At 38.0% G+C, this 22,821-nt stretch overlaps 2 protein-coding genes across 2 annotated transcripts; one reads left to right on the top strand and one right to left on the bottom strand.

Annotated features, from left to right (window-relative positions):
• The first annotated feature begins 1,728 nt into the window (after nucleotides 1-1,728).
• Nucleotides 1,729-10,267, top strand: pmpcb (peptidase, mitochondrial processing subunit beta). The gene is made up of 13 exons (XM_007233682.4): nucleotides 1,729-1,881; nucleotides 2,630-2,755; nucleotides 4,230-4,316; nucleotides 4,991-5,120; nucleotides 5,227-5,425; nucleotides 6,211-6,290; nucleotides 6,388-6,500; nucleotides 6,648-6,791; nucleotides 6,889-7,049; nucleotides 8,061-8,146; nucleotides 8,270-8,358; nucleotides 8,986-9,061; nucleotides 10,080-10,267. Exons 1-13 carry the CDS (start codon nucleotides 1,798-1,800, stop codon nucleotides 10,142-10,144), a joined length of 1,440 nt encoding a protein of 479 aa, XP_007233744.2. The 5' UTR covers nucleotides 1,729-1,797; the 3' UTR covers nucleotides 10,145-10,267.
• Nucleotides 10,174-19,523, bottom strand: dnajc2 (DnaJ (Hsp40) homolog, subfamily C, member 2). Its single transcript, XM_007233681.4, has 17 exons — nucleotides 19,363-19,523; nucleotides 17,424-17,614; nucleotides 17,048-17,123; nucleotides 16,806-16,904; nucleotides 15,918-16,059; nucleotides 15,747-15,827; nucleotides 14,939-15,004; nucleotides 14,718-14,809; nucleotides 14,495-14,616; nucleotides 13,937-14,086; nucleotides 13,764-13,852; nucleotides 13,234-13,303; nucleotides 12,877-13,055; nucleotides 12,040-12,140; nucleotides 11,841-11,951; nucleotides 11,134-11,282; nucleotides 10,174-10,376 (listed from the first exon to the last, which is right to left on the bottom strand). The coding sequence occupies exons 1-17, from the start codon at nucleotides 19,415-19,417 to the stop codon at nucleotides 10,308-10,310; spliced, it is 1,842 nt and encodes a 613-aa protein (XP_007233743.2). The 5' UTR covers nucleotides 19,418-19,523; the 3' UTR covers nucleotides 10,174-10,307.
• Between the last annotated feature and the right edge of the window lie 3,298 nt (nucleotides 19,524-22,821).

Genomic DNA, 22,821 nt, shown 5'->3' with positions numbered 1-22,821 from the left:
TCAGAAAATGTTGAAGATGGCCATTTATTTTTGTCCCACAACAAACTATTTTAAATTGCCTTATTTATGTAATATTCACATAAACTTACTTCTTCACACTATGGCTTAGCTAACGCTAAGCTAACGGCGGGAATACACATTTAACACCTGACGAGAATTATCGTGCCGTTTTAATTCTCACACATCATATTAAGCTATTTTAATTAATTTTTTTCCCACAACAAACTATTTTAAATTGCCTTATTTATGTAATATTCACATAAACTTACTTCTTCATGCTATGGCTTAGCTAATGCTAAGCTAACGATAAGCTAACGCTAAGCTAAAGGCGGGAATACACATTTAACACCTGACCAGAATTATCGTGCCGTTTTAATTCTCACACATCATATTAAGCTATTTTAATAAATGTTTTCCCACAACAAACTATTTTAAATTGCCTTATTTATGTAATATTAACATAAACTTACTTCTTCAGGCTATTCAAAATGCACTTGATATTGCCCCCAGTTGCCTAGGTTAATTGTGGGTGCCACAAACTTATATAACTTAACGCTAGCTTAGCGAATTTAGCCAAAGACGGTTCTTTGATTTAGCTTAGATTGGCTTATCAGCCTAGCTCTGGTTAGTGCATTGACTTAATGACCGGACAATGCTTCTACGTTAAAGCTTCGGTTACAGTAAATATTATTTGCATTACGGTCGTTCTCAAAAGTAATTCCAATTCCATTTTAACTATGGCCACTGTTTAGCTATCGTTAGCTAGCTAGCTAGTTAGCTAACTGCCTGGGAAGAGAGGCAACGCCAGCAGGTTCAGGTTAAGACCACAGAGCTAAAACAACTAACACTACAAATACATTAACTTATTATACATATCGTCTTACCTTATAGCTTGGCAGCTGAGTCCGGTCCGGAGCGGAGCGGAGCTGAGCGAGCCGAACTGAATGAGCTGAGCTGAGCTGAGCTACTGCAGCAGCCAAAAAATGTTTAGCGTGTTTTGCCTCGGCATATCAGAGTGGAGTTTATGATGACGTGCGGTCTCAGCAAATCAGAGTGGCGTTGACTGGTTGAAATCAACTTAACAATTTTCCACATAAATTGCATTTCCAAATAAAAATAAAAACATACGTAAATAAATACATACATTCGTTAATTAATTAAATAGATAAAAAATATAATACTCAAATAAATAATTAGAAATAAATGATGCTTAATCATAAATAATCTATATTCATAGTGATTAACAATATTGATAACAACAATTTTGACATACATTTAAAAATAAATATATTCTTAAATAATGTTAATTTCCTGCACCTGTATTAGACGTCCCCATGACGTCCAAAAAAGTGACCTAGTCCGACGTTCAAATGTTTAACTGCATATTGACGTCCAAGTGGGGTCATAGTTAGACGTCCAAATAGCGGACCTAGTTTGCACGTCGTGTAGACGTACAGAATTGGTCTTGGACCGACCGACGCAATATAGACATGATCTGCACGTCCATAAGACGTCTAATGTTTAGTGGGGAGTGCTGCTAAAATAAAATAAAAATACAAACACCAAAGACTCTAAAAAGACATCTAAATTACATTAAAACGTTTGTGTAAATCTCCGCTACCTCTCCTCTACTATGCTGTGCGTGTTTATAACTCCTCCCTCTCGCTCAGCGAAGACTCGCCACCACACATCGGCTCACAATCAGGAGCCGGATCCCGTCCTTCTGTTCAAAGAGTCGGTTCTTAGAGCTGAATCGCTCCGACCGAACCGTCACTGGTTCACACATGTGTAAACAACATGGCGGCGTCTATGCACCGTGTGGGAGCAGCCGGAGGACAATTAGTGAGGAAATTACTGTCCAGGACGAGCTCAGTCACACAGGTAAACAGCTTTACTATAGTTACACATGTAGTGAAGTTCTCTGTATAGAGAGAAAGCTGCTGTGGGGTTGAGGATATGACAGGCGAGGACTGTCCCTCACAGCAGCAGCAGTGGCTCAGGGAGGTTATGAGACTGCGGTGTTCTGTCGAGTTGTGCTACCTTGTCAAAACGTGCTACCCCAGTAGTATTTAATTTTTAAAAAGGTAAAAATACATGGGCAGTGCCGTAAAGAAGCACATATCGATGGGAAGCATAACTCGACAGAACACCAGGCGGTCAACTCTGTACCGGTGTTCTGTCGGTTTTAGCGACCTTGTCAATCTGTGCTACTCTAGTGCATATTTAAAGGTAAAATACCAAATATTAAAACATGCTGGCAGTGGAAGTCTCGGTATGATTATATATATATATATATATATATATATATATATATATATATATATATATATATATATATATATATATATATATATAATATTAATTATTATTACTATATTACTATTATTATATTTTTTTACACGGTTGTAACGCTCAAGCAAACGATCACAGTAAGTCCAGATTGTATGATGCACCCGAGAAAAAAAAACTAATTTATCAGGAAAAACTCATGAAAACAGTAAAACTGCGAGTTTAGCGCATGCGCAAGACCGCTAATTAGCACCAATGGATGGGTAGCTCAACTTTGCAGAACACCGGGTCTCCACTGAGCTCTGCGCTTTAACGGATTAATTAACTCGTCTCCCCGCAGTTTACTCGACACCGGGCCGCGGTAGCAGCGACTGAAGTGGCGCTAAACGTCCCGGAGACGAAGGTTACAGCGCTCGATAACGGACTGAGAGTGGCATCTGAAGACTCCGGGCTCGCGACCTGCACGGTAATGTGAATGTCTCATCATCATTATCATTATCATCATCATCTTCACAGAGGAGGCAATAATCAGAGAGAGTCAGCAGAGCTTCAGATCGTCCTACAGATAGTTTTAACCGGAAATAACCCAGTTCTGATGTAGCTATGCGTCAAACACCTTTTAAAATAAGTGTAAAGTTCCTCACAGCACTCTGTCTCTAACACATAACACATGCTGACCATCCTGAGAGCAGGCAAAACAGGACAGGCAAACCAAGGAATTGCCTGTGGCCCCCAGTGGCCCCCAGACAACGACTGGTTATGAATTGCATGCAACGGCAAGCTGTGTGAGAGTCTGTTGCACTTCCACGGGTTACTGATAGTAGCATACAACCAGACTGGAACATGTTCAGCAGTATCTATATACACCAGCCGTTCACTATCTAACACTAGAAAGGATAAACTTATTCTATATATATGGGGGGGAAAAAAATCAGATTTATTTTACATTTTACTCATCTTTTGCTTTTTTAACTGAACTTATATTGTTATATTTGTAGCCGCTCTCTGCCTGAACGCAGTTCTGCGCACTGCGAAAGAGACGAGGCACGGCACATTATGCCTTAATCTTCGTCAAACAACAATATAAAATTTCAGTTAAGATGGTGGTTATAGTGTGTTTTATACCATTGCTTTGCTGTTTCAACTACACTTGACCCGCTGTTATTTATTGTAAAGCTATAAATTTTTAACCTATTTTTGACAGCGTTAGAAGTGGGGTTGGGGGTGGTATGTGGTGAGCTGCATTTTGCTTGTGCCCCCCAAATGCCTTAAAACAGCCCTGCCTAAGAGCATCACTACAGCAGTGTGAATGTGTGTTCATTCATTTGGCCTCAATTATAGAATGTAGGAGTGCTGGGATAGTGCTGGAGATAAAAGTAGCTCATTTAAAAGTGTATTTTTGCCTCAACCGATCTGTTACAACCATTTAACTAGACACATGCTTTATTTAAATTGATTCAATTCCATACATTTAGTTCTGTTCTGATTTCTGCAACAAAATGTTCTCTTAATATTTTTCATGTCTTTAATATTAATCTACAACGTAGAAAATTAATAAATTAAATAAAGAAATAAAGAAAAACATCAAAAGAAAATGTGTGTGAACTTGATTGGTACTGTATATAATTTGGTTTTATTTTTGTGTATTGCACTTTGCAATTTCCAATTCCATATAGAAGCTTGAATTCATTACTAACTGTACACATGGGAAAGTTTAGAATTAATAATAAACCGATAACCTCAGTTTTGCACTGGACCCTATTTTCAGTGTACTAAACAATTCTATTTTTGTTTGTGTAAAACTGTCAATTATGTTTGTTTGTTAGAAAAATACAGGAATCAAATGTTTAGTGTTTTATTTTCCTCTAATTGATATTAAAATCTCAATAGAATTTTCCCCTGCCTACAGATACCCTGTTATTAATGATCAGTGTTTGTAGGTCGGTCTGTGGATTGATGCCGGGAGTCGTTATGAGAATGAAAGGAACAACGGAACAGCCCATTTTCTGGAGCACATGGCCTTTAAGGTAAAATTAATTTTGGTTGGCAGAGCTGAATATATTTTCCAGGTGGCTTTGTTTCAGTCTAATTAAATTTAAAAAAGGTAGATAAAGAGATCATCTCATTAAAACCACAAGGAAAGTGACATTCTACAGCACCACAAACAGCACAAAAATAGTGAAAATAGCACTACAATAAACAAAACCTTTTTCTATATTGTAACCAAAAAAAAAACAATCATTATTATTATTACACAGCATGTTTGTGGCACTTTAATAAGAACAAAAATTATTACTCGTGTTTAAACTAAAAATATTTTCCTATCGCGAACCTGCTCACTCCATTTCTGCACAAACTCTCCGCTTGTGTGCGCCAGGGTGCTGTGTACACTCTCTGCACTCTTTATGTGCATTCATTCAAAGTATCAAAACAGGCAGCACATTTTTTAGACCTTTACTCTGTATTACCGAGACATTTTGGATGGTGCCTTTTTGGTATCCAATTTTGATTTCCAGCCCTCGTAAGGTCTGACTTGGTTGCTTGGTCAAAATGTCCATGGTCACAAACAGAGGCCTGGAGATGAAGCCCAGAGTTAAGCATTATAATCTCTTTATCTTTAAATCTTAACTGGAACACCATCTATGACTGAGGAGACCCATTCCAGTGTTTGACGTGTCAGTTTTTGTGTCTGTATTCTCAGGGCACAAAGAAGCGCTCTCAGCTAGATCTGGAGCTCGAGATCGAGAACATGGGAGCTCATCTGAACGCCTACACTTCCAGAGAGCAGACAGTCTATTATGCCAAAGCATTCTCTAAAGACCTGCCCAGGGGTATGTAGAGAAACTCTGTAGAGAGACATTATTTTAACTCTTACAAGTAGTTTTAAAGAATTCACACATTTAAAATAATTTAACCATGATCTCCCTCTTGTTTCAGCTGTAGAGATTCTTGCGGATATTATCCAGAACAGCACACTGGGAGAGGCTGAGATTGAGCGCGAGCGTGGAGTCATCCTTCGAGAGATGCAGGAAGTGGAGACCAACCTACAGGAAGTTGTATTTGACTACCTGCATGCCACAGCCTATCAGGAGACTGCACTAGGAAGAACCATTCTCGGCCCTGCAGAGAATATCAAGTATGTTTGGCTACCCAGAATATATTTGCTCTTACAGTAGTAGGAAAAGTGTTTGGGACTGGATTAAAGGAGAACTCTGGTGAAAAATGGACTTTGGGTGAATTAAAACGTGATAAAAAGTTCTTGCCTTTGTTAAATAGCCCACCTCGCTCTCCCACAGCTTTCTGAGATCCAGCTATTCAACAAATCTAAGTACTTTATATCATTCTTTAATACACCCATTTTACAATGAAGTTCTTCTTTAAAGTGTTATGGAATTGTATTAATTGTATTTTTTATTTATTTATTAAAATTATGTTGACATTAGGCCTGTTACAGTAATTCCATTATCGACTTATCGTACAATAAATGGACATGACAACATGACAACATTGATAATCGTGATATCGTCTTTTGTGTTTATTTGAATGTTTGTTCACATGTATAACAGTGAACAGTATTTTAGCTAGTCATGCTTAATGACTCTATACAAACAGTGTGGACTGCTGTAGGTGAAGAAATATATAAGGAGATAAATTTTACAAACTATGTTTATTTAAAATACTGTTGTATTAAAAAGAGTATAATTTGCTTTGTTATGCTATACTATTATCATTTTGTCATTGGAATTTAAATGGTTTTAAAATGACAAATATTGTTTATTTCAATCCCAATTTTTTGGGATAATATATCGTCCACAAAAATTTTTATTGTGACAGACCAAGTCGACATGTGTAGACAGTGCCTTTTTGTGACGTTCGTGTTTAAATAAAAATTCTCATATGTTGTATTAAACCTATTCATAGAACAATAAACAGAGCAGATCTTGTGGAGTACATCACAACTCACTACAAGGGGCCAAGGATCGTGCTGGCTGCAGCTGGGGGTAAGCTTCCATCCAGTTCTCTTAATAACACTGTGTGGTTGGTTGTTTGTGTGCTAAGAAAAGCTAAAAGCTAAATAATTTGAATTTCTTATTTCAGGAGTGTCCCACAATGAATTGATTGATTTGGCTAAATATCACTTTGGAAAGTTGCCAGCCAGATACAAGGGTGAAGCGCCTGCATTACCTGCCTGCGGATTCACAGGAAGTGAGGTACAGAAAAATACTATTGTGAAATTTTCCTGACTGTAGCTTTTGTCTCCTTTTATTTAACAGAAGAGAAACTTGTTTTATTGTCTCATAATATGCACAAAATTGACCTTTTGTAAACTTTGCTTAACTGGGTTTGATTCGTAACAGATCCGAGTCAGAGATGACAAGATGCCGCTGGCTCACATAGCGATTGCTGTGGAGGCAGTGGGCTGGTCTCACCCTGACACCATCCCTCTTATGGTGGCCAACACACTGATTGGAAACTGGGATCGCTCCTTTGGTGGTGGTGTGGTAAGTCATTCTCATGCTGTTATATTTAATAGATTTTATTGAGCTGATAGTTATGATATTGTTTTAAACATGGCTTTGTGATGTTTGTGTCCCTCAGAATCTGTCCAGTAAGCTGGCTCAGATGGCGTGTCAGGGGAACCTGTGCCACAGCTTCCAGTCCTTTAACACCTGCTACACTGACACAGGGCTGTGGGGGCTCTACACCGTCTGTGAGCCCAGCACCATCAACGAGATGATGCACTTTACACAGCTTGAATGGTGAGTGGGAAATAATGTTAGTCTTGATGTTCACCAGTGTTTTCTTATTTGGGAGCTGTCTTAGAAAGATATTGGTGAATGAGGACCACTGACCATGGATAGGTACACTTTATTGTACACTAAATGTATTCACTCACCCATCCACTTCATTGGATTTAGGGGTTTCAATCACTTCCACGGCAACAAGTGTATAAAACGAAGCACCTAGGTATGTGGACTGCTTCTACAAACATTAGTGAAATAATGGGTCACTCCTAGGAGCTCAGTGAATTTCTCAGCTCTGTGAATTCCACTGCCACCTATCCAGTTGTAAGATTTCCTCACTATTAAATAAGTCAACTTTCAGTAGCCGTCTTCAATTCAGCCACAAAGTGATGGACCACATAGAATAACAGAGGTGTGTCAGCAGATGCTGAGGCACATAGTGCGCAGAGATTGCAAACTTTCTGCATAGTCGATCACTACAGACCTCCAAACTTGAAGGCTTTCAGATCAGCTAAAGAACAGTTCATAGAGAGCCCCATGGAATGTTTTATATTTTGAACAGCTCCATCCTAAACCTTGTGGAAAGCCTTCCCAGAAGAGTTGAAGCTGTTCTAGCTGCTAAAGGTGGGCTAATATCATATTAGACCCTATAGATTAAGAATGGGATATCATATGGAAGGTTTTCCATATTCTTCCGAAGGCAGATGAGTTACTACTTTTGGTAATATAGTGAATAAAGTATTCCTTGATAGTCATGCAAAAACCTCATATCTACAATAGTTCTTAACTTTCAGTGAAAGTCAATGTAAAATAAAGATAACAGTGTAAAGAACAACTGCCAGATACAAATGGAGAGGCAAGGATTTTAAGCATTGACCACATTAAGGGTGCGAATCTCAAGTTATCTTACGATTCGAGACGATGTTCACAGGAGTAAATATACTAGATCAAAAATGTTAACAGTTTCGTATTGTGTTTTTCAGCTAATCAGCATTAATTAAATCCACGCCGTATCTGTGTTTGCAGGATGTCTCTGTGCACTAGTGTGACAGAGAGCGAGGTAGCACGAGCAAAGAACCTCCTGAAGACCAATATGCTGCTTCACCTGGATGGTAAGTGTAAATATTTGTTTAAAAATACGGAAACTCTGATGTTAAGATCATGAAAGTATCCACAATGCTGTGGAAGCTAATTGAAATGTACAGTATGACTTATGTATAATGGCAACCCTTCAGGTTCTACACCCATCTGTGAGGACATTGGGAGACAGATGCTGTGCTACAGTCGCAGAATCCCACTGCATGAGCTGGAAGCCAGGATAGATGTGAGTAAATGTACTAAATACAGATCTGGAAAAATTTAGTTTAGTTCACTTCAGTTTTTGAATCAGGTTCTCTGATTTTTTTATTTATAGGTTTATGTTTGATTAAAATGAACATTGTTGTTTTATTTTATAAACTACGGACAACATTTCTCCCAAATTCCAAATAGAAATAGTCTCATTTAGAGCATTTATTTGCAGAAAATGAGAAATGGCTGAAATAACAAGAAATAATGCAAAGAAAACAAGTTAATATTCAGAAAGTTCAGAAATCAATATTTGGTGGAATAACCCTGATTTTTAATCACAGTTGTCATGCATCTTGGCATGTTCTCCTCCACCAGTCTTACACACTGCTTTTGGATAAATTTATGCCACTCCTGGTGCAAAAATGCAAGCAGTTCAGTTTGGTTTGATGGCTTGTGATCATCCATCTTCCTCTTGATTATATTCCAGAGGTTTTCAAGTTGGTAAAATCAAAGAAACTAATTTTTAAGTGGTCTTTATATACCTTCTGTATATACTGTATATACCTTCTGCCCAAAAATATCATTCTTTTTCCATTAAATTTATTTAGAAAATGTTTGTATTTAAACTCCTGAACCCTTATACGTCTGTTGACTCCCACAGGCCATAGATGCAAATACCATCAAGGAAGTGTGTATGAAATATATCTTCAACAAAGCACCAGCAATTGCAGCTGTCGGTATGTACCGTCTACAACTCTCTTTATTAAGTGGGTCTAAAGCACCTTGAATAGAATCCTGTTTTACTCTTGTTCCAGCTAATATTATAGTCTGTGCAATTTTTTTGGATGCATTTTTACTGTATTCTCGTTTATTTAACACAAGGAAAAATAATTGTCTGACAGTCAGTAAAATTCAGTATATAAAAACAGCTGTGCTCAAGTATGTGAAGATCATTCACCAGTAGGTTCACACTTTGCAGTTTTAGCCCAAATTTATTAGGTCACATACTTTTTTTGGCAATTACCCACAAAATCCTCAGGTCGAAGACAAATCAGCATTTACGCAGCGGTCACTTGGTGACATGCTTACTGTGAACACCCAAACTGGATCGCTAATGAGTCGTGTAGTGTGAAAGGTACAGCGATCTGATGACCAAGTTGTGTAGTTTCAACCTAACATTATGTATCCAAAGATATTAATGCATAGGCCTGATTAGTTTTTTCATATCAGGTGATGTAGCATTTAGTTGTGCAGGTTCTGTGGTTCCAGGCAGTTTTTTTGGCTTATGCAAGGTGTTTGCTGTGACCAAGTGGTTGTCTGGGTCTTACCTGTGTATTTGTAGTGTTTATCATTATGGTTGTCTGAACTATAACAGTGAATCTATATTGTTTTGTTTTTATTGTCGTGGCTGCTATAAGTGTCAGGACTAGTTTTATGCAGGGATGCACTGATAAGAGAATCTGATGCTGTGCCCTTATCTTTTGTTATTTATGTGTTCAAGGTGAGGTATTTCTAAAATGTGAAAATATGGAGTATAGCACTACAGATATGTAATATTTATTTGTATCGGGTTACAAAAGCAGTAAAATGAACTGAATGTACAAATTAACATTGTAGCCCAGTGTTGCCTAAAGTATTTTGCTTTCTAGAGAATAATGAACTATCAAATATTGATCAGATTTAGTAATTGGTGCTGACCTTTTTTTATATATATGATTTCAATCTAAGTCAGTAATGTGTCTCTTTGTGTTTCAGGACCCATCGAGCAGCTTCCAAACTACAACCGAATCAAAAGTGGGATGAACTGGTTGAGAACCTGAGAGAAACAAAAACAACTTCACACTGCCTGTAAATTCACATCCAAGTATTTATGTAGTCTGTGCATTTTCCTTTAATTTTATTATAAAATAAAGACCAACACAATAACGTTAAAAGAAAATGGAGCCGTGTGTGCATGTGGGTTGCTTCTTGCAATTATTTTTGTCATTTTTTACTCCTAGTAGCAACTTGCTCCTGGGCAGCCTTCTTAGCCTTAATCATCTCCACGAGTTCCTGTGTTGAACAGAGAAAGACAAACATATGGTTCAGAATCAGTTAAAAGGAATAGATTGACAGCATCTGGGCTAAATAATGGTTTGTTTTTTTTGGGGGGCCAATCAGCCAAGACACACTGTAGAAGACATTTGGCATTTCATGTGCTTCATTAGTGTATAATGGGAGCTGCATTTCTAACACTGGACTCAGTCCTTTTCCATCTCCTCCATAAATGCATGTCTAATTCTTAATCTATTTGACCCCAAATAGTCTTAGAGACCCATGTAAACAATTTTAAATAAAATGATTCAGCAAACAGCTGAATTCTGAAATGACATGCTTTGTAGTGCTACTGGACTCCAATGAGTGAAATAATATATTCCACATATTGATGTAAAAGTGGTTTTGGGTGCATGTTGGTGAAATCTCTCCATTGTTAGCAATACTAGCTTGGCATCTTCCATTCCACTTGCAGTTAAAGAAGCAAACATCAGATATCAAAACCACTCATGGTTAATTGAATGTCATTACAGAACCTTTCCTTCAAAATGGTGTATTAAAATTACAGAAATGCTGGGCGATATGGCAAAAATGAGATCACAATGTATTTCTAAATTTAAAAATCATCAGTTACTAAAATATATTTTCTACTGTGATCTATATTAATATTAAATTGTCATCTAGATCACATTCATCTTGGGCACAAGACAATTAAACAACTCCTTAAATATTTCAAATACATTTTGTTTAAGGTTAGAGTTGAAAGTGTGCTTACTTTGTATCTTTTCATACAATCTTTCTTGGAACGTCCAGGCACAGCGGCTGCGATCTTGTCCCACCTCTCAGGAGTGTTGACCGGGTAGGTCTTCAGGGCCTGTTCTAACAGCTTTTGCTCTTCTGTTGTCCAGGGAGTGGAGTCAGAGACTAATAAGAGGAGAAGCACAAGAAGAAGGAAATGTCAGTACAGTTATAATTATATATTTTTATTTAACATTTGGTCTGGCTCCACCTTTTTTGAGCAAACTTTATGGTGCGTTTCCGTTACAATGCTATAAATTTGGTCTAGAAGTAGAGAATAAATTCTCTTCATTGTCTACATGTCACAAATATGGCTTTTGAATAGTTGACCAGTTCTGCTGTACCAGGTGATATTGCTCACAGCTGTTCTACATTAGCCAAATGTATGTATTTTTTTAAATCATAGTAGAATGTTTCCTAACCAACAGTGAATTTATTGAACTATTACATTATTCATGTAACAGATTTTTTGACTTTTGTTACATTTGAAATCAGAACAAGGAGCATGGAAAAGTATTTTTCATGATAACTCTCAAACCTACATAGACATTTATAAAGGCTTAACACTTTTTGACTATTTAAATCTAGCAGATGTTCCTTATGTTGTGTCATAATTTCATGATGATTGAACCACTAGAAATGATAAAATATGAAATAAAACAAAAGAACACGAACACAACTCACCATCAAACCGTTCTGAAGGCACAGCATTGTCTACAGTTGGAGGAACAGCTGCATGCTCCTTCTTAAACTTCTCAAAGGCTTTCTTGTTAACTTCATCCTTTTGGTGAGGGTCTGGGAACAAGGATGAGAGCATGTCAGATAAAATTCTGCTGTTCCTAAATGTAAAGCATCAAAACAACTCACCCAGCCCTGAACTCACCTAGTTTCTGTAGAGTCTTAGCTTTGTTAATGACGTCTTTGGCGGTTCTTTTAATTCCACTGCTTGAGTGCATGTTCATGTAGTTGGCAATCACTTCCCATCTGCAGGACATGGAGCACAGCACACAGTAAGATGCTACAGCTATTACTGTTGAACTATGATGTGTTTTGTGACTTGTTAGTTTTTTGTGTGTGTTAGATAGAAGGATTAAACGGCTAGGTATTGGGCAGTTACCAGGAACATGGAGGGCAGATAATTTAGCCACATTATTTTTAAGCTGCTGCAGCATTGCACAAGGTCACAGGATGCTGCAGTTCCACATTCAACTACTAGATGGCAATATAGAACTAATTCATAGCTACAGAACCATATTAAAAGCCAGCGTAGAAGTTAACTTGAATGATTTTACCACATCTGAACTCACATGTTTGTAGAATATATAAAACTAGTGTGCCTTGTGGAAGAAGAGTACAGACTTGACACCACTAACTGGACATCCCTCTTGAGTGTACATTACTTAACTTAGTACAGTGAGTAAGTATCAGAACACAGCAGAGCTAACAAACACCAACATCTTTAGCTTAAAAGTGCAGTTCAGTATGGAGGTTCACCAACTCATTAAGCTGGATGTAGGAGTTTAATTAAATCATTTAATCATGAAAGACAATGCAGACAATTACAGAAGTTCTGCACAATGACACATTACCAAGTCTGCTTAGAAAGGTAAACGTGGCATCTAACCCCACTCTCAATCGATATTGACAATCAGCCAATCATGCCATCAAAATCACTGAATGTTCTATCTCTATCGTGTATGTACGTATCTAAGTGGCTGACCTGGCATTGGTTCCAGCAGGAAACAGGTTGACCGCTTTGATAAGCAGCTGCAGATCCTCCTCATTCCAGCCTTTGCCTCCCCCAGTGCCAGTGCTGGCCTGATCTAAGCTACGGGCTGACTGATGGGCCTTTAGCTCAGCCTCCCGCTCACGCTGTATCTGAGCATTCACTTCCTGCACCTGAAACACAGATAAACAGCAAGTCAGAGATTGGAACTGAAAACAAGCAATACCAAAAACACATTACGATATGGACAAATCCCAATCAACTAGATTGGATGGGTAAATCTAGAGTTCTAAGTTTTGAACTACAAAGGAGTCTACCCAGAGTGCTTGATTCCACCTTTTCTATGCTTACCTGCTTCTCTATGGCAGATCTACTCTCCTCCTTGTTGCTTGATGCTAAAGCCTCATTTAGGTTTTGTAACCTAGAAAAGACAAAATAAAACAATCAATTAGCTTCAACATTGAAAGGAGGGGTAACTCACCTGCTTCTACTTAATTCACAGCGCAAACTAGTGATGTAATGGATTACACAATCTATGATGTGTATAGATCGATCCCCACAGTTCAGGATGCATTTGAACTAAGGATTAATAGCAATAGAAATGTGAATTTTTATTTTTATTGCCGCTGCTGCTTTGTACAAGAATAATTCCCTCAATCTGGATGCAGAGCTGCAGTGAAACCATACAGACTATGCAGCTTTCTATCATGTGAATAAAGCATGTGGATAAAACTGCTACAGTCTGTAAACACTGAGCATGGCCTCACATCTACAGTTATATTAATTTAAGTTTTGAGTCTCATATGGATTCATGAGTATTGTGATCCGCTGAACCACTAGTACACACAACACTGTACAACGCGAGGAAAGAGCCTCAATACCTGACGAGTTCTAATCGATCACACAACTTCTCAACATCCTCCATCATCTTCACAGTCTCCGCCTCGCTATCCACAAAGTAATTACAGTTCTGAAAGAACGAAAAAGGGTTAATGAACAAATCATGAAACCATCAGTTTCCATCATGAGTCTTTAGTAGCTAAAAGAGGAAAACCTTGCATGTTGTCCTGAGTTTCTGTTTCTCTTTTTTGATTGCTTTTTTTTGAGCATCCTTCTCTTTCTTGGCCAGCTGGGCTGCCTGCTTGGCCTCCTCTTCCTCCTTTTCTCGAGCCAACCGAGCTGCGTCGAGCTCTGCCTGCCGAGCCTGTAGTGAGGAAAGACAGAGCATCAACATTTACCTGGATTTCATAACATAACATATCATCATTTCAAATGAAACAAAACTAAGCAAAAACAAAGTCAACACTACCCGTAATTTACAGTCCTAGTGGTACATCACATTCTTTAAGGAAAAAAAATGTTTATCAACATTAAAGAAATATCTTTCAACTTGATATAACCTGATATAAATATAGGCATAGTTCCCTATTACAAAATAAATGCCAACACTAACATTGCAAAGCGAAACAAAAAAAAAAATACAGTGGGATTGTTTTTTCTTTTACATAGTCCACAAAGTTTCTAAAACAATTTTACTCATACGGAATCTTAACCCTCTTTTGAAATGTTTTTGAGGTCTGGACAGCCCTGCATCACCACAGTTTCAACTTACCCGCTCCTTGTCCTCCTGCTCTTTCTTCTTGGCCTCAGCCCTGGCCTTCTTCTCAGATTCTTTCCTGGCCTTCTCCTCCTCTTTAAATTTCTTTATCCTCGGGTCACAGCTGTACGCAGTGTCTACAACCCATCATCACAAAAATGAAACAGCAATAAAAATGTAATAAAATCAGGGTTCATCATTCTCAGCTGATTACCACAGACTGCTGTACTGCTCTTACCTACGAGTGTTCGTATCCTATTCATCTCCTCCTTCTTCCTCTGGGCTCGAGATGCTCGGTTCTGCTTCTCTATCCATCTTCTTTCATCTCGACTGGGTAAAAAATAAATAAGTAATAAATAAAATAATAATAATAATAATAAATCAGCAAAAAGGATTACATAATGTTAATGGATGATGTTATTGTGTTGGGTCAAAGTTTGAGAGACTTGAACTATTTACCATTCTGCTTTTTCTTTCTCCTCTTCATCCAAATATGAAAATTCTCTCCATGAGTCAAAGTTGTACCTTTGAAGAAAAAAAAAAGAGCAATTAAATAACAATATCAATTTAATGTGTTGTTAATTGATCAGAGTTAAATTGCCTAATATGAAACTTTAGAATGTATGGAGACTCAGCTTTTATTAATTGCTTATATAATAACAGCCAAAATGCATTTTACAGATGTACATATGGTCACAAAATGAGCTTTAGCAGCTGGTGTGGCTAAATTTGAAGGGTACACAAAAATAAAGACAGTTCAGGTGAGGTCATGATTTGTGGGTGAGATTTCTTTCCTGTTCTGAATTTTAAGACTATTCTCTTAAAATCATGCTGTTTCCCATAAATCATTAAGGTAAACATTAAAAAACGCAACCCAGTTCTTTCTGACCACCAGTGTATTTGCTCTGCAAATCTGGGAACATGCCCTGCTCCTTATCTGTGAATCATACAGACACGCCACCCATCATGTACTCCTTCAATTTAGCATTTGCATATTTAACATCATGCCATTATTCAAGAGGACATGTCAAGTGAGGTACACTCATTTAAAAGAACATTCTCTTCTACAGCCCACTAATATCATAACTAAAATCACTACTGGCTTTACCACACACTGTCAACAAAAGCCCTCCAACCTCTTTATTATACGGTATTATCTGTACTCATTATACAGAGAAAAGCTCATCTAAGAGTGGCATTAGCAGGTCAGTGCTAAAAAATGGAATATTAGAACACACTTGTCAGTCAGTTTTTGTTTAAAACTCACCAAAAAGAATAGAAATTATCCACGTCCTCAAATGACGCCTCCATGGATCCAAGCTTAGGGACGTGTTTCTTAGTAGACCACCTGTTGTTAAAAACACACGGCACAGTTAGTTTTGTTAATCACTCATGTTCTCACAACAGTCTGTTCACAAAGAAATGAAGGAACTCCTACCTAGCATTCCGCTCAAACACAGGAGCAAAGACCTCAAAGAAATTCTCTTTTCCCTCAGCTTTAGACGGCACGGCGTTCTCAAAGGTGGGGTCCACACTGTCAAACGCTCTCCGCTTCACAGGATCAGACAGAATCTCTATTGCTGAAATATAAAACAAGCCCATATTTAAAACAAGGGTGGAGAATATGGCAATACTGTATCATTTAATGATCACTTTTGTTGATATATATATGAAAATTAATGTGGATAATGTCAGTTCTTTAAGAACACTAAGCAACTGCATGTTTCACTACAAGTAATATAATCCTTCCTAAAATATCCTTCCTAATTTTCAGTGGAAGGCAATGTAAAATGAATTAATTTTAATATTTTTTAAGCATTTATAAGGGTTTATTAATTATAAAATTTAATACAATATAAAAGACAACTGATAGCTTAACATAATGTAAAAAAAAATCTGGCAAATGTCAAGTTTGGGAGATTATTTGAATATCAGTTTTTAAAAATATTGCGATAGTAATAATACAGTGAAAAGGTCTGTAAAATACGGATGTACAATATTTTTACTATATTGCTATAATGTGTAGAAGCTAATACACCATCTGAACTGATATGATGTTAATTTAACAGGGAGGAGCTTTGGTTGTTGAATATATGCGTCGTGGTTTACACTGCTATAACGTGGCTCAAAGGCATCTCGGATTACCTCCCGAAGTGCTTGAATGATCAGATTAGTTTTCATCTGTTTTAAAGGTGTCTTGGGTAAATGTATTTATGTGGTTTGGTCTAATTCATACATATTAATAATTCTGACATTTAAGAATGATAGTGACTAGGTGTACATAGAGTTACAGTGCCACTTTTAGACTAGCACATGGAGTCCGAACCTTTTGTTATACAGGTGAAATAATCGTTGTCTCCCTTCACAATCTGCTCGCCTGCTGCTTTCCTTTTGTCTGGATGATGTTTCAGCACCATGGCTTTATCTGCACAGAACAAAAATGCATCAGAAAGACTAATAACCAAACATCACTTGTGCTGGTAAAACACAAATACACCTGCTTTGACCTTTAAATTATTTTAAATTAATGTTGAGCAGTTCACTATAAAGAGAATGAGGAACACTTACGAGCAGCTTTGATCTGTTTCTGAGTTGCCTTGTATCTCACATGAGCTAAACCCAGGACAGCATAGTGATCTTGATTCTGAATGAAAAAAGTGAAACATTATACACGTCTGAACTTTACTGAATATTGACTAGAAAACAGCCACAGAAATGCTGATCCTTTACTGTGATTGGTCAAAATGTTACAGTATACAGTAAGAACACTGCACTTTGCCTATAACAGCCATCAGTTACATCAGCATTACAAAAGCTGTTATTACCATTTTACTACAAAACACTGAGCACTCATTCTGAGGTCACAACATACAATCAATAACTCAAAAAGATGTTAAAACTTTGCTCCTTTAACATGCTATCTGACAGGTATGTATGGCAGCACCTTCCAGTCTTTGGGGTCCAGTGTTTTCAGCAAAGGATATTCCTCCAGCTGCAACTCCTCATCTTCCTCTTCTTCTGATAACTCCTCCTCCTCCTCCAGCTCCTGGAAGGATGCGGACACATTTCGAATCCTACGCTTCAGAAACGCTTCGAACCAACGGCCCACCGGTTCCACCTGAACCTGTATAGATGCTGACAGAGAGAAGAAAGTCATGTTTTAAACATCGCCTACTGGATTAAAACTCTGCTCTGCTTAGAGCAACCTGGGCATCCAGTCTTCTTCACAAAAAAACTGGCATGTTTGCTGTGTTTTATTTAAACTTTGTTCAGAAAAAAGAATACCTGATTAAAATTAAATGCTGCAGCCACCTAAATTTTTTTACGATAAGATTAGACAACCATAGTTTAGTGTTTTAATTCTACCTCATTATGGTCCATGTACAGGTGGATCAACAAAGGTAACTCTTAGTCGTCCTTTCCTGGGGTGGTCCTAATGAGAGCCAGTTTCATCATAACGTTGGTGTTCCTAACTGAACTTGAGGATACTTTCAAAGTTCGTAGAAATTACTTAATTGACTGACTATTTCTTAAAGTACTTTTTGTTTACTCAGTTGAGTAGTTCTTTCCATAATATGCATGAGAACATTACTCAAATAAAGCTATTCACTATATTCACCAACTCTACCACTTTACAACTGATGCTCTCAAACACATTAAGAGGACAAGAAATAGGTGATTAACACTCGACAAGTTCAGCACAGGTGTTAACTGAAACCATTCCAGGTGACTCTACCTCATGAAGCTGAGAAAATCCAGCCAATATGTTTTTTATATAAACACAATCCAACTAATATATATTCTTAATAATTGAAACTGTATTGCTCTCTGAAAGCATGTAATTAAATTATGATTATATTGAAGGCATTAAATGAGCTTAACATGACTTTCATCCATCATAATTATTTCTGGGACCATATATTGTCCACAGAATTACAGTTATCGTGAAAAGGCCTACTCATATCTCTAATGCTGTATTGACTGGACTTTACTGAAATCTCAGCATTTATTCATTTGGCCATTTTGTAACATTGGACATATATTAAATTATCTCTCTATATAAAACTAACTTTGGTAGATTTATCACCAGATTTTAAACTATGTAAATGTGTCAGATTAAAAAACGTTAGCTTTTTCACTTTTAGACTGAAGCTCAGGGGTTTACATGCTAAGTAACTAACAGTTAACGGAAAGAAAAAGTTAGTTGAAGGCTTTGAGTTGATAGTCGAATATTACATTAGCCTTTAGCTCTAGCAGAAAATCATAACAGCAAAATCTGGACTGAACATCAAACATGGTTTAACCAGTGGACTACAGTTAAAGTTAATGGGTTTTTGAACTGTGGTTTTGTTGCTGAACCATTTTTATAACAGTAGGAGTAAAAAATCGCAGCTGTGAGCTGCAGGCCGGCGACCTCTCCTCACTTTTATCCAGTTAGCTAACCTAGCTAACACACTCACTTACATGAATGAACTGTGTTTATACTGTTAGTTAACACTGAGCGACTTTATTTTTATGTGACCTTTTATTGTTCACACACTCGAACCTAACCGCTGGTTAACTCTGTAATATAGGCACCACGCGGGGAGGAGGAGGGTTAATCTGGGCTGCGCTGTATCTCTCTCTCTCTCTGTATTACTGAACAGGCCGCTGTTTCAGGAGTTATAGAGCGCGCGTCGGTCAGTTATCTGTGTGTGAGTATCAGAGCCGTGTCGGTGGTGTCAGTGGTGGAAGTCAGGCTCTGAAGGCGGCGGGTTGTGCGTCTGTGAGCCGCCGCCGCCGCGCCGGGTTCAGTGCCGCCGCTCTCAGCAGCGCTTTAGCTAACAGGCTAACGCGGGGTGATACCGGTCAGTCAGCCGTGTCCTCCTGCCGGAGTCTCTCACCGGTGATGGCGGAGAACACCGCCGTGTTCTGGGCCTCCAGAGCCTCCTTCAGCATGGCGCTCCCTCCACTCAGACCGACCGCTCACTCACACCGAGTCACTCTGTCCCCGCAGGCTCGAGCCGCCGCTCCTCCACATGGGCCTCCTTTCCGCTCAGACTCAGCAGAGACTCTCTAATACAGAGCAGAACACGCACTTAACCACCTGTAGAGGGGCTGTCAGCCACCAGGGGGCGCTCTCCAGTGAGCCCAAAATGAATGTGTTCATATGGAGCATTTGTGCAAAACCAGCTTTTATAAATGTTAAATTATTTTATTACTGAGAAATGTGTAAGTATCAAATGTTTTAAGAGCTTTTAAAGTTATAAACCTTTTAAACTTATAAACCTTATAAACCTTTTAAGCCTTTTAAACCTTTTAAGCTTTGGCTGTAACTCCTAAAGCTTAGACCCGGCTCTGTTTTTTAATGATATTTTTTTTCTATATAAACCTATGGCGTGATAATCACTATATAGTAAACAACAAATCAAAATGTGATTTTAAAAAATGTTGTACAAGTTAGAATGTTTTAAGCATGCAGCTCTGGAACTGCGCAGTGAGAACTGCACACATATGAGCTCCTCGTAGCCTTATTGCTGTTTTATGTGTTTTGCACACAGGTTATATGCTTAAAAAAATTTTGTTCAGAAAGTGTTTTATATTCTTAAACATTGGTCATTATGTTACAGCAGAGTAAAAGTCATTGTAAATTATATTATTGTTCTTAATCTACTTCAGTTTAATGAGTGTGCAGTTGTTCAGAAAGTATTTTAAATTCTAAAACATTCTTAATTATATTAGAGTACATGGGGATGTCGGTTCTTAACAAACTTAACAATATATATTTTTTGTTAAATAATAGGTCCATGCTTCTTCAGTGTTGCAGTGTTAATTAAGACCATTCTGAACAGATTTTACTAATTTAAACAGCCAGAAAAAAATGGTTTTTAAAAAGCTCTGCTTTAATACTCTACTCACCAAATTTTGGGTTTAATTCGGTTTCGGGCTCATAATGACAGTTCATGGGGCAGGTCGGATCGGGCCAAGTCGGGCTGGATGTTTTGGGCCCAGTCTAAACTCTAACCCAGCATCAGCTCACATTAGCATTAATGCTAGCTTTGCAGCTGCTCTAAAATCATTTGCAGTACAAAAATGAAAGCATACAGGTACGTTTTATTTATTGTTTAATAAAGCACTTTAATCCGCTTTCTAAAATTAAATACATTTCTCAGACCGAGTATTAGACACTATTTTTTAATGTGTGCTTTTAGCAGTTTAGCTCCATTCACCCCGTTCATAAAAAGCTCCCTCGCGGGCTCCCTCTAGCGGTGCGCAGTGATTCTCTGATATAAAGGGGGAGATATGAAGTGGGCAGGCTCGACTTAAACCGGCTTACGGTCACAACGCGCGCGCGCACACACACACAGTGCTGCACTTTCACCGCCCGGAGTAAAGCACAGCACACACGCTTTAGTTCCGCAGAGGAAAGAGGAGAATAACGTTACAGTTAGTGTGAACACTGTGTGATCATTTACTGCACAATACACTTAAAAAATATATATATTATCACACATAAGAGTGAATTAAACACTCAGATTAGTTGTATTATGTGATCTGAGACACCCTACAGTAGGCCTTTGACCAATGCCTGCATATCAGACTGTGTGTGTGGTTGCTCACTCACACTAGAGCCTATGTTTCAGCAATTTTTGAGCACAACTTATACCATTTTGGTTTTTAAACCAGTGGGCACAGGGAACAGGCACACATTTCTTTTAATGTAAAATATACTTTAAACAATTGCACATTGTTTTAAAACATTTTCACATGTATTTAATAAATACAAATGATATTAACATCAAATAGATTCTAGCACCATTTATAAATATCCACCAACCTGGACCAGTCCAGAGCTTTTTTCTAAACTTATCAGGCTGGACTAGATGTTCTGTATCAGCATACTTATGACTAGGTTGTAGAATTTCTTCTTAGTACTCTTTCATGGAATTTGTTTGAGCAAGCAGCGCTCTGCAGTGGAGCGCTGCACCACCCTCCTGACTCACGCAAGTTCTAGACAGACGGTAGGAGGACAAGTATTGAAGTTTGGTTAGCATGACTGAATGTTTAATAAGAAGTTACAATGCTATCATTCCAGTATGTAGTATGTGTACATAATCTACCTTCTGAACTCAATAGTAAATATTGCTGTGCTATATTGCAAAATAAATCTGCTAATGCATCACCAGGCTCTGTCAATTATTTTAATTATTATTTACCTAGTTTATAGTTATATGAAATTATATGAAAAAAAAGCAAATAGTTATAATAATTCCAAATACATCAACACAGGGACAGGGACTCCAACTAGTTAAATGTCTTGCCTGATCTGTAGTTTAGAGCCTCAGTACAAATATTAGCAGAACTGATTAGCTGTGGATCAACATCAAACTTTCAAATCACAATAAAAAGGATGTTTCAGACAAGACCAGACATCGAGAGCAGAGGGTGCAAAGAAGCTTCTGAATCTCTTCTAAAGATCTTCTGTGCCAAATAAGCATGCATTTGTTCTTCAAGGCAAATCTCTTAAGCCTGGGCAGGTTGGCAGTCTGTGGATTTCAGAGTTGGGCCTCCAGGCTGAACCAGCCCATCCTCTTGAGGAACACTCTATTTATGGGCACGAGGTCAGCAGTGGAACTTGCTCCATCCAGGCTCTTGAGAATGACCACATGCCTTTGATGAACACTGCAGGATTAAAGGGTCACTCAAGGCTTTGTGAACACAAGCTATCATTGTGTCATCACACACAGAGGAATAGAGAAGATGAATTATTATGTTGAGTAACTTAAACACCAGGTGTAATAGATGATCCCTTGTGTATTTGTACATATTCTACCTTTACCAAACACACAGTTCTAGGTTGAATGTGGTCCACCACCCAAAATATATTATAACAAGAGTAAAAAGGTTTTAACACATCCCATTCTAAACATACCGTTTTTACACACTATAAGGCACAACAGATTATAAGGCACACTATTAATAAACGTCTATTTTCTGGTCAAACGAGTGCTGTACGTTAATCTACACAGATTTATCTCCTGAAAACTGTTCATTAGGATGAGTAAAGCGTTTCTGTTCATCTAAAGTAAGCTTAGATTTACAGATTTCCATAAAGGCTAGCCAGACAGAGCTACACTGAGGAACCCTGAGAATGGCGAAAGAGCTAACTAGCGCTTAGCACAGTTAGCTGCTAATGATAACGCTGGTTCAGCAGAGCTACCCAAGGCTAGAAGCATGGTTTGATGAAGCTGTTCATCGCTGAGTGAATCTAGAGATCAAGCTGATCTTATTAGAAGACCACGCTGCTCCTGACAGGGCCAGTCAAGTTTACTGAACTCACCCAGTGATAACTTAATGCACTT

Source organism: Astyanax mexicanus, chromosome 2 (assembly GCF_023375975.1).
Source record: "Astyanax mexicanus isolate ESR-SI-001 chromosome 2, AstMex3_surface, whole genome shotgun sequence".
NCBI classification, from domain to species: Eukaryota; Metazoa; Chordata; class Actinopteri; order Characiformes; family Acestrorhamphidae; genus Astyanax; species Astyanax mexicanus.
This window is presented reverse-complemented; position numbering and strand designations above follow the sequence as displayed.